The 12515-nt window shown below is 42.2% G+C and overlaps 1 protein-coding gene across 2 annotated transcripts; it reads right to left on the bottom strand.

Moving 5' to 3' along the window:
* Positions 1-277: 277 nt before the first annotated feature.
* LOC117021067 (V-type proton ATPase subunit E 1-like) lies at positions 278-1386 on the bottom strand. 2 transcript variants are annotated; one of them, XM_033103805.1, is made up of 2 exons: positions 916-1386; positions 278-846 (listed from the first exon to the last, which is right to left on the bottom strand). In XM_033103805.1, the coding sequence occupies exons 1-2, from the start codon at positions 1280-1282 to the stop codon at positions 602-604; spliced, it is 612 nt and encodes a 203-aa protein (XP_032959696.1). In that variant the 5' UTR covers positions 1283-1386; the 3' UTR covers positions 278-601. The 2 variants fall into 2 exon arrangements, with proteins under 2 accessions (XP_032959696.1, XP_032959695.1); XM_033103804.1 differs by having other exon boundaries at positions 279-1386.
* Between the last annotated feature and the right edge of the window lie 11129 nt (positions 1387-12515).

Here is a 12515-nt window from a genome sequence, read left to right on the forward strand (position 1 = left end):
AGGTCGAACCTTAGTAACAGTGTGTGACAAGTTTTAGCTCTTTCGGTGCAGTCAGTCGGGTGTGAGCTATGATTGAGAGAAGCTGTTTTTTTTTGTTTTTTTTTCATATTACCATTTGTTTTAATAAATACAGCATCATGGCTTAGATTTTCAATCACATTTACAGATAAGGAACACTTATCGGCCCGAACAGGTAACAGAAGCTACTACGGCTGGAAGGAATGCGTGCCCCACATGCAGCGGAAGCTTGAAGAGCAGAGACTTAAGGGCAGAGAAACATACACATCACCCTCTGATCTAGAAACCTGAACCACAGGGAGCAGAAGACGCGGTGAAGTCCATGCAACCATCACCTGATTCCTCCCCTTCATGCTGCAAAACAACTGAGAGTTGTTCCTTAGATAAGAGAGGGTAGGTTTATCCTACCCAGTAAAACTTTGTCCTGTTGTCAACAACTAAGCTAAGGGCGGTAGCTACAGAAGGGTATCCACTGATAAATGCAGACTGTTAGAACAGCAGAGAGGAAGCTACACAGAAAATCCTGTCTCCACGTAACAGAAACGTCCCCGACACAGCAGTACAGGAGCTCCGCATCCAAGGCTCAGTCCAAAAACTTCCTGTTGGCATTTGCACCAAACAAGGCTCCCCGTACTTCTGGCATCATCTGCTGGGCTATGAGATCCAGCCGGCTTTCTAGGGTATTGGAAACCTTTATTTTACGATCCCCATTATAGATCTCAACTCCACCAGCTATTTCCTCAGGCAGGTAGGCCTCCTGATCAATTTGGACGTCAACATCTTTTTTGGTGGCGATTTTGTACATAGGGATTGCTTTTTGCACTGCAGCCTTTACCAGAGGGAAATCCTGTTTCCGGCAACGGACAATCATCCGTTGCTCCAACAACTGGTACAAACCCTGAAGGACCAGTCCGTCCAGCAGCACTTGGTATCTGGTTGTCTCCTTTACCACCTTGCCAAGTCTCTGTTTTGCTTCATTTAGCAGGTCCGTAATAAGGTCATCTCTCGCTCTGAGGACTTTGAGCCTTGCTTGATTCATCAAATTGGACATCTGAATTTTCTTCTGTTGCTCTATCTGCTTTTCTTTCTTCTCATAGTACTCCATAATCTTCAGTCTCTGGGTTTGCACAAGACGACCTTTCTCAATGTTGAACTCTTCTTCTGCTTTTGCATCTATTTCTTCTGCTTTTTCATTGGCTTCTTGTTCAATAAAAGCCATCATATGCTTAATCTGCTTTTGCACGTCGGCATCGCTGAGGGCCATGGCGAAAGCGATGCTAGGCGGGTGGGCACCTCGAGTTTAGGATTGAGGAAGACGGTGGAAGGAAGGGGAAAGGAAAAGCCAGCGCAGGATATGCTTTCCTTTGCTTTAATCGAAGCTGTGTTTTAAAGTGTGTCATCCTCCATCATGACAACACTCCATGTCACACATCGCTTCTGGTATGTGGCAATTTCTGTCAAATAAAAACATTATGTCTATGAGTTTTTGTTTCTTTCTTTGTTTGTCTTGTTCCTTTGTTGTTTTCACGCCTTAAACCTATGTAACTTTACTAACAATTGTCACCCCAATAAACTTTAATTAAAAATAAAAGAACAAGCAAAGAAGCAAAAACATTACAGTGTGTCCTCATCCACCTTATTCACTGGATCTGGACTGTGCAAGTTCTGGCTCTTCCCCAAAGTCAAGATGATTCAGGACATGGAGGCAGCCACGACAGTGCAACTAGACACTCACGAAAGAGGACTTCCAGAACTGCTTCAGAAAGTGTCAAGGATGATGAGATAAGTGTTTCAGAAGTGAGAGGGACTATTTTGAGGGGGAATTAGTGGCAATGTGTCTTTTACGGTAATAATTTTTTTTTAATTTAAACATTCACTGTATATTTTGATCACACCTCATATGGTTCATAACTTAAAATCTGAATGTGATGATTCCTTTTCTCCGTAAAGAGTTTGTGATGGGTTGTCTTGTCAAGATGCTCAGGGCTGGTTCAGAATAATAACTACAAATAAAATTATGCCAAGAAGATCTAAATACATGAGACTACCATGATCCGCAAGGGAGTTTTTCTGTTTCCTTAGAATGGTGAGCTTGGTTCTTCACTCTGGACAGTTATTGTCTGTTTCTTCAGATTGTTTGTCTTATAGGTTAGCTTGATCTTTGTCTACAGTGAAAATGATAGGAAGTTCAAAATATGTTGAATGGAAATGTGAGAAGAGTATGTGTTTCCCCAAAATAAGACCTAGCTGGACAATCAGCTCTAATGCGTCTTTTGGAGCAAAAATTATTATAAGACCCAGTATTATATTATATTATATTATATTATATTATATTATATTATATTATACCCAGTCTTATATTATAGTAAAATAAGACCAGGTCTTCTATTAATTTTTGCTCCAAAAGACACATTAGGGCTGATTGTCTGGCTAGGTCTTATTTTCGGGGAAACACGGTACATGATACAGGTCTCCGAGATGCAGGCATCCTGCCAGCCCCATTTGCCTCATCATAGGTACAGTTGTGTGGAGACCTAATCACACATTCATCCGTTTCCGATGCAGACACGGAGGGGAGAATTTAGAAGTAAACAAGGCAGATATTGTCCTTGGAAAGTACAGTCTAGAGGGGAGGCAGACTTCAATAAATAAGAATAAATAAAGTCAGGCTATAATTACACGAGAGAGAAATGCTTGGAATAAAAAAATAAATAAGGTGCTGTGCTGGAGGATCTGGGAAAACGACACTTATGCATGGATGTCAAGGAGGTGGGTCGGGTTGGCAGGAGTGGGGTGGGAGGCGGAGGGGGCACAGCCTACAGGTCGCCAAAGCAAATAGTGACAATTGGGGTTGTATTGGAAGTGATTACAATCTCCCTGGCAGAGACTGAGCATTCTTCATTTCCTCTTGGTAGTTTGCATGAGCAGATTTGCTAAGTATGGATTCAGGGAATGAAGATAATGACGATACTAGCTAACCCTTACGTTGGCGCCAGCTATTATTCTAAGTGTCAGATGTCACCTCAGTGAGGCTGCCCTTGGGTGCCCTGAATAACAGCCACTCAGCTCCTCTCCCCGTTTCTGTTCTCCTGTCCTCTACAGTTCTTCCCACCCTCTGACATCTTATAAGTCCTGTTTATCATCTGTCTCTCTGGTTGGAATGCAGTTTCCATGAGGGCAGGAACTTTGGCCCGTTGTGTTTACTGCTGTTTTCCCGAGCTTATAACACTGCTTGGCATATACTTGGTGCTCAAGAAATACATATTTGTTAAATGCATGAAGGAACAGCATTCATTTAATCCTCACAATATCTCTATAAAATATGTACTATTTTTTTCCTACTTTGTGGATGGGCAAATTGTCACAGAGAGGTTAAGTAAGTTACCTAAGGTCACCCAGCCAATGGAGTGGTAGAATCAGGATCCATATCCAGGCAGTCTGACCCAGAGCCTTGCACGGCAGGCGTGTAGGCAAAATGGGAACAGCTGCAAAGAGAGTGCTCCCATTCGAGTTACAGTTTTCTTTACGTAAGTGGCATTCTGTTTAAAGACCTCAGAAAAGTAATCCAGTCTGGTATTGCAGTTCCAGATACTACTGATTTCATGAAACAGGGGTCATTGAGTGAGTGGTGTGTAAGGATTATCTTAGTTATACTAAACCTTGTGCCAACCCAGGGAACTTGCAATCCCGATAAGATAGAGAAGTCCTGAGTCATAAAACACTTTCAGATCCTATAATATAATCTGTAGCCAGTGTTCCTGGAATATTCCTTACAACTGACATCTTAGTCACTCAGTCTGGTTACTAGGGATATAAAATATGGAAACAAGATGTATGAGTACTCTTTTGACTTGTTCAATTGAATTAAAAACTTAAAAGTTGTTGTTCATGCATTTTAAAAACTCCAAGCTTGGGGTAAAGAAAAAACAAAAAAGTCCTCCATACCATAAGTCCCTGAGATAAACAACAAATTCGGTCTAGATGTGCGGCTTTTCACTGCATCTCTTTATCGCTTTGGACAGAAATGTTTTCAGCCTCTGGAATATAATCCTTGCTCCTGAGGCTATTTTGACGGTTCTTTCCTTCTGACCGACAAGTTTTCAGGAATATAGTTGTCATTGTTTGCTTTTTCCTTAAGAAAAATGTTTTTTATCTTTGTGTGTGTGTATGGAGTTGTCAGAGAAAGGAACTTTCTTTTGATCTCAGAAACTTCAGCTTTTCCTTTCTGCCCACACATCCCTGAGTCACTCAGCAATCCGTCAACTCTTTTTTCTAAGAAACCTATTTAAGGGGTTTGGCATTTATTTTGTTATTTCTTTGACCACTTACCATGTCAGAATTGGTGAGCAATTCTGGTCCTTTTCATGCATCTGTCTTTATGCTGTCTTTCTGGGTCTAACTCTTTGTACCTGTCCCTTTCTGTCTCAATATGCCATGCACTCTCTTGCACGCGTACACAAATTTAGATTTACAAGAAGTTATGTATTTAGAGAGTATGCACAATTGCCCAAACTCAGAGAACTACACACTGAAAATGTGTATATTTTACTACATGTAAAGTATTCCTCAATGAAAAAAAAGTTTGGTGTTTACAAATTTCCAGTAAATTTAAGGAGAGTTTAAGCATCTTGAGTGAATTTTCATATTCATCACTGCTTCCAAAATTATCTTGATTGGTACTATTGTCACAAAGGACAATGCTTGTTGCTTTGAGAATTGTCATAAGCAACCATTTTTTTCCAGTGGTTATAAGTGCTCAAGTTTTAACTTATAATGTCTGCATCTATAATTAGAGCCTTTGGAAGCCTATTACCACCAGGAACTCGAAAACCTCAGAGTAGTTTCATTGCAGAGAGGAGCCATGAAATAGAGACTGAAGAGTCTAGCAAACACCTTCTGGTGGATGCCCAAGACAAGTAATTCTCTCATCCTCAGATTCCTTATCTACAAAAGAGGATGACAGTTGCCCTAGTTACTTCCCAAGGTTCTAATGAGGATAATTAAATGGAAGTCAATTAAGCAAATATTTAGTATCCAGTAAACCATGTCAAATTTTGTGGGCACAAAAGAAGGAAAAGGCATGCTTCCTGCCTTCATGGAAATTATAAACCATGACAAGAGGGAGGACCAGAATGTATATAGTCACAACACAAGGTATCACACAATCTAGGTGATAGGGGTGCAGTGTGACCCCGACACACATAAAAGGAGCGTTAATTCTGGCCCATGCATTGGAGCAGGCTTCGCATAAGCAGAAGCGTTTGAACGAGACCTTGAAGGAGGATGATTTGGAAGAAAGACTTGCCAAGTAGAGGGACCATGAGCGCAAAGCACAGAGATAAGGTCACCATGAGAATCAAATGAGTCTGGAAACTGTAAAGCACTATTCCGTTATAAAATATTGCTTGTTACCTCTACTAGGCTGCTACTCACCTTCCTAGTAGTCACGTCCTCTCTATGAAACAAGATAACACAGGAATTCAGAGAAAAGGCCAGTTTACCAGCTTTCAGATTTTTGAGGCAGGTATGACTATTCTTTTAGTATCTCCCAGTCTCAAAGCAGGTGATGATACATCTCAAGCCCAGCTCAGAAGAATAAACATCAACCAAAGGTTAACAGCTAAATTCTCTTTCCGTCTTCTAACACCTTTCCCAGTTCTCTCTCGGGTTCGCTCTCCCTGCTCATCACCACATCTTTCCGTTAATACAGATCCAAGCAGGCTCTGAGTGAGCCAACCCAGGCAAATCCTGGCGATGTTGATTTCTAGATATTCGACAGGAAGCACCTTCCTTTAATTTATATAAGACTTCAATTTTACATCTGTGAAATGAGACAGAAAATCATAGTCCCCACTTCATAGAGTTGCTGGGAAGGCTAAGTGAAATAATGTGCCTGGTGTATAGCACTCAAAAGGTTATTTATTGACTATATGTAGAGTAGGAGTTGCCAAACTAGGGCGTGTGCGCCAAATCCATCCATGTCCACTTGTTTGTGTTTTGTCTAAGTGGCTTCCTGCTGCAACAGCAGAGTCCAGGAGTTGTGACAGAGATTAGATGACCCACAAAGCTAAAATATTTACAACTTGGTCCTTTACAGAAAAATTTTGCTGACCTCTAATCTAGAGAGATGAGAAGAGAAAACCTGCTTCCGTTACATTTACAACCAGTTATGATGGTAGCTTAATCTAGTTTTAGCTTTCAGCATCCATTGCGACATGGTGTGCACCCCTCGGCACTGGAAAGTCCTCAGATGGGTCCCTGTACTCAGTACCATGAAGATTCCGAGGATCTAGTTATATCTTCCCAGAGTCTGGTATTCATAGATTAGGACCACATAGTAAATGTAGGTAACAAATCCAGGCTCTGGTTAATTATGCCATAATCCTGAATGGAAACTTCAGAATACTCTAAGATGAAAGGGAATTTAATATGTTCTCAGACAATGAAACAATCATGACCCAGTCACCGAACAGAAGGAAGCAACAACGTGGAAAAGAAGAAAACCCATGGTGGATAGCTTGAAATCCCCAATGACCTACTACTATGCCCCTTCAATTAAAAGCCCTGTAAAGTCCACCCCATTCTATAGAGGGTGCCAAAAAATGGATACACATGTTAAGAAAGGGAAAACTATTAAAATTATACTCAGTATATACTGATAACAAAAGATGAATCCAAGTCACGTTTGGCTTCTGCAATTGTAAGAGGTGCTCAAAGTGGTTCCCATCAGCGTCCAGACACTTCTGATTACAGCGAACCACTGCTTGAGCAACGTTGACCAAAGTGTCCATCTGTATACACTTTTTTGGCACCCCTGGTATTTTAATACCTTTCTTTTCAAGCGTCTCAAACATTACTGCTATTATGAGACATACAGAAGTCTAGGTCGAATGAGACTATGTACCTGAGCAACACTTCTAGAGTTTCATCATTTGTGTATTGGGAGAACAGTGGCCTTGTGTTCAGGAAACATCACCGTGATCTTGATGGGACCATAGAGGCATATCCCCTCACCTTTCTCAGCGTAGGTCACGATCAGAGATGATCTCTTTGTTAACTGTAAAATGCTGTTAGAAGGAGATAACAAAGACTGGTGTACACACGTGTGGAAGGGCGTTCCGTCAGAGAAGCACTTAGAAGCTCGCGTCTGAATGTTAGATGCAATGAGAAAATATTCCACGATGAGGTCCAGTTGCTCTGTTTCACCTTGAGGCCATCTGGATTAGTTCTGCTTGGTCAACTGCGGGAAGGCTGCTTTGGACCCCAGGCTCTCATCAGGGCAGAACTAGTGGTCACTTGTCCACACCTGGGATTCAATGGAATACATTCCTAAGGCCATTGGCCATGGGCTTCTCTCTTGTCGATGAAAAGAGGCTTTTCTTAATTGTGTGAAAGACAGATATTCTTTCACTGAAAAAATACACTGGAAACACCAGCATTTGTTGAGCTGTCACTATATCCCAACCACGATAGTACATGCTGCGGCCAGCAAGAATAGATAGTCGTTGTCCCTTAATAATCTCAAATCCAGCCTTAAAACACTCTCTGACACTTCTATTCTCATAGCATGGAGTGACATGCTCGCCACAAGTGGGAAGATGTCTAACCGTCCCTCCCCCCACTACTGTGCCTCCATCATTCTTCCTCCCAGTGTCCCATCTTCTGTTGATTCCCTTTCGTCCCAGTTTCCATCTGCTTTTAGAGTTTCATCCCCACTAAGGTACACATGACTGTCAACAGTTCAGAAGATGTTTTTTCCTGAGGTACTTGCATTGCAGCAGAGTTCCATGTCCTTCCAGCAGTACTTCTTCCTGCTAAACCTGGATTTGGTTTTAGAACCCACCTGTCATTACCAATCAAAGTCGGAGATTAATGTGAAAACTATTCATCACGGTTTAAGCTAAGGTTGGAATTTCAGGAATCAGGTCACAAACAATAGGTTTTTTGGGGGGAGGCGAGGAATGGTGGTTTCATGGTGTCTTTTTTTTTTTTTCCCCAGAGTCTTGAAAAGTTAGAAGAAATAGATAAGAGTCTACCCCCATGATATCTCAACTTAGCAAAAAAGCATAGCCCAAAGGCGGCAATTATCATGCAGAAATGTTCTTTACCAAAAAGGAAATCAGAGATGATCTTCACTCTGCTGAAAAGCTTGTCATTGTAGAAAGTGAGGAGTGTGGCATTTCTATCATTGTAAAGGCACAGCCACTCCAAATGTCCATATAAGGGCGGAGTTTAGAGCAGACGCTCCGTGGGTAGAGAGGCTGCCTTAAGAAGAATCTAATTTGAATGTTGTAGAGCAACCTTCTGAGTAGCTCTAGAATGTTCTAACATCTTAAGCCCCTGGTTTGACAGGGGCGAAAGCCCAAAGGAACACGTTCATTAAAAAGATTCAACTTGAAGTTGTATTGTCAGGAAGGCTCTCTTAATAATTTATATAGCAGTTCCTATCTTTGACAGTATTTAAATGTGAAAGTATTTCACATTTCATTACGGTGGTGTGCCTGCTGTGTTATATTAGATGGTAAAAGTTTCAATATGGTTATAGAATTTCAAATGCAACATTACGCACTCAGGACTATAATAAAAGCAGGAGAGCCTGGTTCAAGTAGGCACATCGTTGGAGTTGACACTGTAAGCGTAAGCATCTTCCTGACTGCGAGGTGTGCTCACGGCCCCTGCCTGTTAGGAATCAGGAATGTGTCAGGATAGAACATCTCTGATACTCAACCTGTTCTTGGCTGAGATGCCACCTTGGTACAGGCTGGGCTCTTCCAAGAAGCTCTCTTCTCCATGTATTACTGTAACTTTCTGAAAGTCTTCTCTAGTTGTGAAAAGTATTGGAACCACTTGTCTAAGGTACGTGAGCCTGGTGACAGCACCTTAATAACCTGGAGAAACCAGTATGTTTTAAATATGCACAAAGTTACAGTGTTGCTTGGCCTCCCGTCATCAATATAAAAAGGTCATCTACTGCTTTGGTCATTTGCATTAATACAGAACTAGATGACTTTAAAATTCCCACTTCCCTCACAGCTGCATTTTTATAAGTGTTTGATTTTTTTTATCGCCCAAATTTTGCGAGGGAGGCTTCAGGGTTTTTAGCCAAATAAGTATTCTTCTATGTAATACAGATGTAAAAGATACTAACAGTAAAGGCTCATAAAACATCCCAGTTACTTTTTATCAATTGCCAACACAGGCTCACATTTAGGGATACGAATCCACGTGGTTATCCCGACCAGGTTATCCTTGAATTGCCTGCAGGGCATTGTCTCATTACACGATCCTCCATTCTCCCACCACTTCACCGAAAAAGAGCCCAACCACCTGAAACCTTCAGAAACATTATTTCCCCCGGATGTAGTTGTGGTGGAATTAAAATAAACAATGAATGGATTTGGAGGCTGGGTTTATGCCTCAACTCTGTCAACAACCAGATTATGTGTGACTAAGCTTTCAAAGCCTCAGTGTTGCCATCCTTGTAACAGAGAAGGTCATATTTTTTACTTCTTAAGTAGCTCATTTAATTAAATAGTATTTAAAACCACAATATTGAGAAAAGCTCTCAGTAAAAACTCTAACATGAAACAAATATAAGCCCTCATGAGACCTGCTGTCACACTTTGTCATAGCAGGACTATTAGTCCCGCCTGTTCTAACAGTGCATGTGCCATTAATGGTCATTGGCCACCTGTAGGCTCAGCCTTGCCCAGAACCAGGCCCGGGGGACTCTGCCTGGTAGAATATTAATCAATCACTCCTTGTAGTGGACATCTTTGGTTTTGCCTGTCCACCGTCCGCATCTCCTTCTTCTGATCATAGTATAACAATTTTCCATGGAAAACCATCCTTTTCCTACTTCTTAATCCATGCGATTGAATAGGGCTTGCTCAATGAGATGGAAGTGTGGTCAATCAGTGTACCAAACTCCTCTGGACACACACTGACAGGTTCAGGAATGGTTCTAAGATCAAACCAGGCAAGTAAAACCTTGATTCTGGAATTTACTGGGTAAGGACCCTTTTTCCACTGCAAGAGGAAATTAGGAGGTTAGGACGTAAGCCTGGAGGAGAAAATGGTCATCTTATCACCATGTAGACTGAACATTTGAAACTAACTGTAACTATTGAAACTAACACAGTGGAGAGCAGAGGATGGAGAAGGACATATCCTGGATTACATCACCAGAGTCTCTGCATCCATCCATTCCTGAAGTTTTGCTCATGTGCTTTTTGCTTATCTAGCCCATGGGCTTCTTTTTCACCTTTGACTTTGGAGTTGAGTTTCAGTCACTGCAATAAAATGAGCCCTGACGACTACACTTATTCCTTACCATGAAGGAGATCCTGTATAAAGAGTCCCTGGCCAGGCTGTGACTCATGCTTGTGTGGATAGATACAGAGTCCCAACCACCAGCAATAATATTGTGTGCTGGCTTTCGTCCCACCTTCCTGTTGATGGCTGGCCTGCGTCACTGGATCTTTCTTACTTCCTCTTTCAGTGGAAAAAGGGTTCTTACCCAGTAAATTCCAGAATTAAGGTTTGACCTGCCTGGTTTGATTTTAGAATCATCCCTGAACCTGTCGGTGTGAACAGAGGATTTGGGTACTCTGATTGGCCCTTGAGCCTGGATCCCCAGAACCCAGGTGCTCTGTCAGCACAGCAGCTGACCTAAACTCAGCCAACAGGTGAGTTTTCCCCTTTTGTCTGGTTGATACCAGCTTTTTTCTTTTCAGTGTCTCTAAAAAAAAGATCTACATCAAAAGTTATAGATACCAGCTTTTAACCCTAGGGCTAGGATAAGCACCTAATAAATCCTCATAGAATCTTTTCTGATGTCTCAACTCCTCCGTGATAAATTCAAGATTTCTTACTGCCCAAAGAAGCTTAAATATTGCCCCCCCACCCCCACCGCATTGCTTCTATCTGACTTTGGTAACTGTCAGGACTAGATTTGAGCTTGTCCTGGATTCTTCCTGAATATAACGTTGAATTTGAACTCCTGACTTCCATCCCCCACCACGCTGACTGGGACCAGCCTTTCTTTCTCAGTTTTCCCTGAGCAATTCTTGCTGACCCTTCTACCACTCTTTGGGAGTGATGAAACCAATTTCATGTGTAGATCTCTACACTTAGTCACGGCTATCCTGACTTGATATCAGGACCTTGAATGCACTTGTGGAACTGAATGAGCTTCTCAATTCTCCACGTGCCCAGGGCCTATCCCCCACCCACAACTCTGAAATCGGAACTCACTCTGGGCTTCCTTGGCCAGAGGCTACTTTAGAAACCAGCCAAAGGGGATCTACGACAGATTGGCCCAGTCCCTTTCATGGCAGGGCCATGAACATGTGAGAACGTGGGACTCCAACAAGACAAGGCCTGCCCAGACTCGATCAGCACATCCTCCTCCCGGCCCTGCAGAAGTGAGAAAAGTAGAGAATGCCCACTTGAGATAGGGCGACCTGATGCTTCACTCCTGGAGGTGCCTCTGAACTTGTCCTGGAAGTGGACGTTGGGCTGACCAAGAGGACGTTGACGACTGTGGGTAGAGCTGGCTACATGGGTCCCTTGGTTGGACCACTCCTCTCATTCTCAAGTTGGTACATGAGCCGCCCTGTCACCTGAAGGGATGAGTGGCGGGTTTCCTATTTGAATGTGGGAAGCTGAAGACAGGGCTCCCAGACCTAGTTCTGTCTTGTCTCCAAGAGCCCTGGGAAAACCTTCGAGCCCAGACTGCAGAGCCAGCCAGGATTTTCTTCTCTCCTGATGGCCTGCGATCACCTCTGTGTTTCCCTGAGAATAAGGCTTAGCTGGACCATCAGCTCTAATGGGTCTTTTGGAGCAAAAATTAATATAAGACCAGGTATTGTATTGTATTACATTACATTACATTACATTACATTATATTATATTATATTATACTGGGTATTATATTATATTATATTATAAAGACCCGGTCTTATAGTAAAATAAGACCGGGTCTTATATTAATTTTTTTTTTTAAATTTATTTTTAATTTATTGGGGTGACAATTGTTAGTAGAATTACATAGATTCCAGGTGTGCAATTCTGTATCACATCATCCATAAATCACACTGTGTGTTCACCACCCAGAGTCAGCTCCCCTTCCATCACCATACATTTGATCCCCCTCACCCTCATCCCCCACCCCCCAACCCCCTTACGCTCTGGTAACCACCAAATTACGTTCCCCAGATTAATTTTCAAACCCCGTGGCCATCCTGTGGTCACCGACTGCCCTCCAATCCCCTCACCCTCCCCCCCACCCCCCACCCCTCCCGCCCATCTAGCAACCCTCAGTTTTTCCTCATTGTCTCCCAAACTGTTTCTGATTAGTTCATTCACTTATTCTTTTCTTTAGAATCCGCAAATAAGTGAGATCATATGGTACTTATCTTTCTCTGTCTGACTTATTTCACTTAACATAATGTTCTCTAGATCCATCCATGTTGTTGCAAATGGTAAGATTTCTT

Source organism: Rhinolophus ferrumequinum, chromosome 4, assembly GCF_004115265.2.
Source record: "Rhinolophus ferrumequinum isolate MPI-CBG mRhiFer1 chromosome 4, mRhiFer1_v1.p, whole genome shotgun sequence".
Classification (NCBI taxonomy): domain Eukaryota; kingdom Metazoa; phylum Chordata; class Mammalia; order Chiroptera; family Rhinolophidae; genus Rhinolophus; species Rhinolophus ferrumequinum.

Coding starts and splice junctions, on each gene's coding strand:
- LOC117021067 (XM_033103804.1), bottom strand. CDS start 1,282: ATGGCCCTCAGCGATGCCGACGTGCAAAAGCAGATTAAGCATATGATG.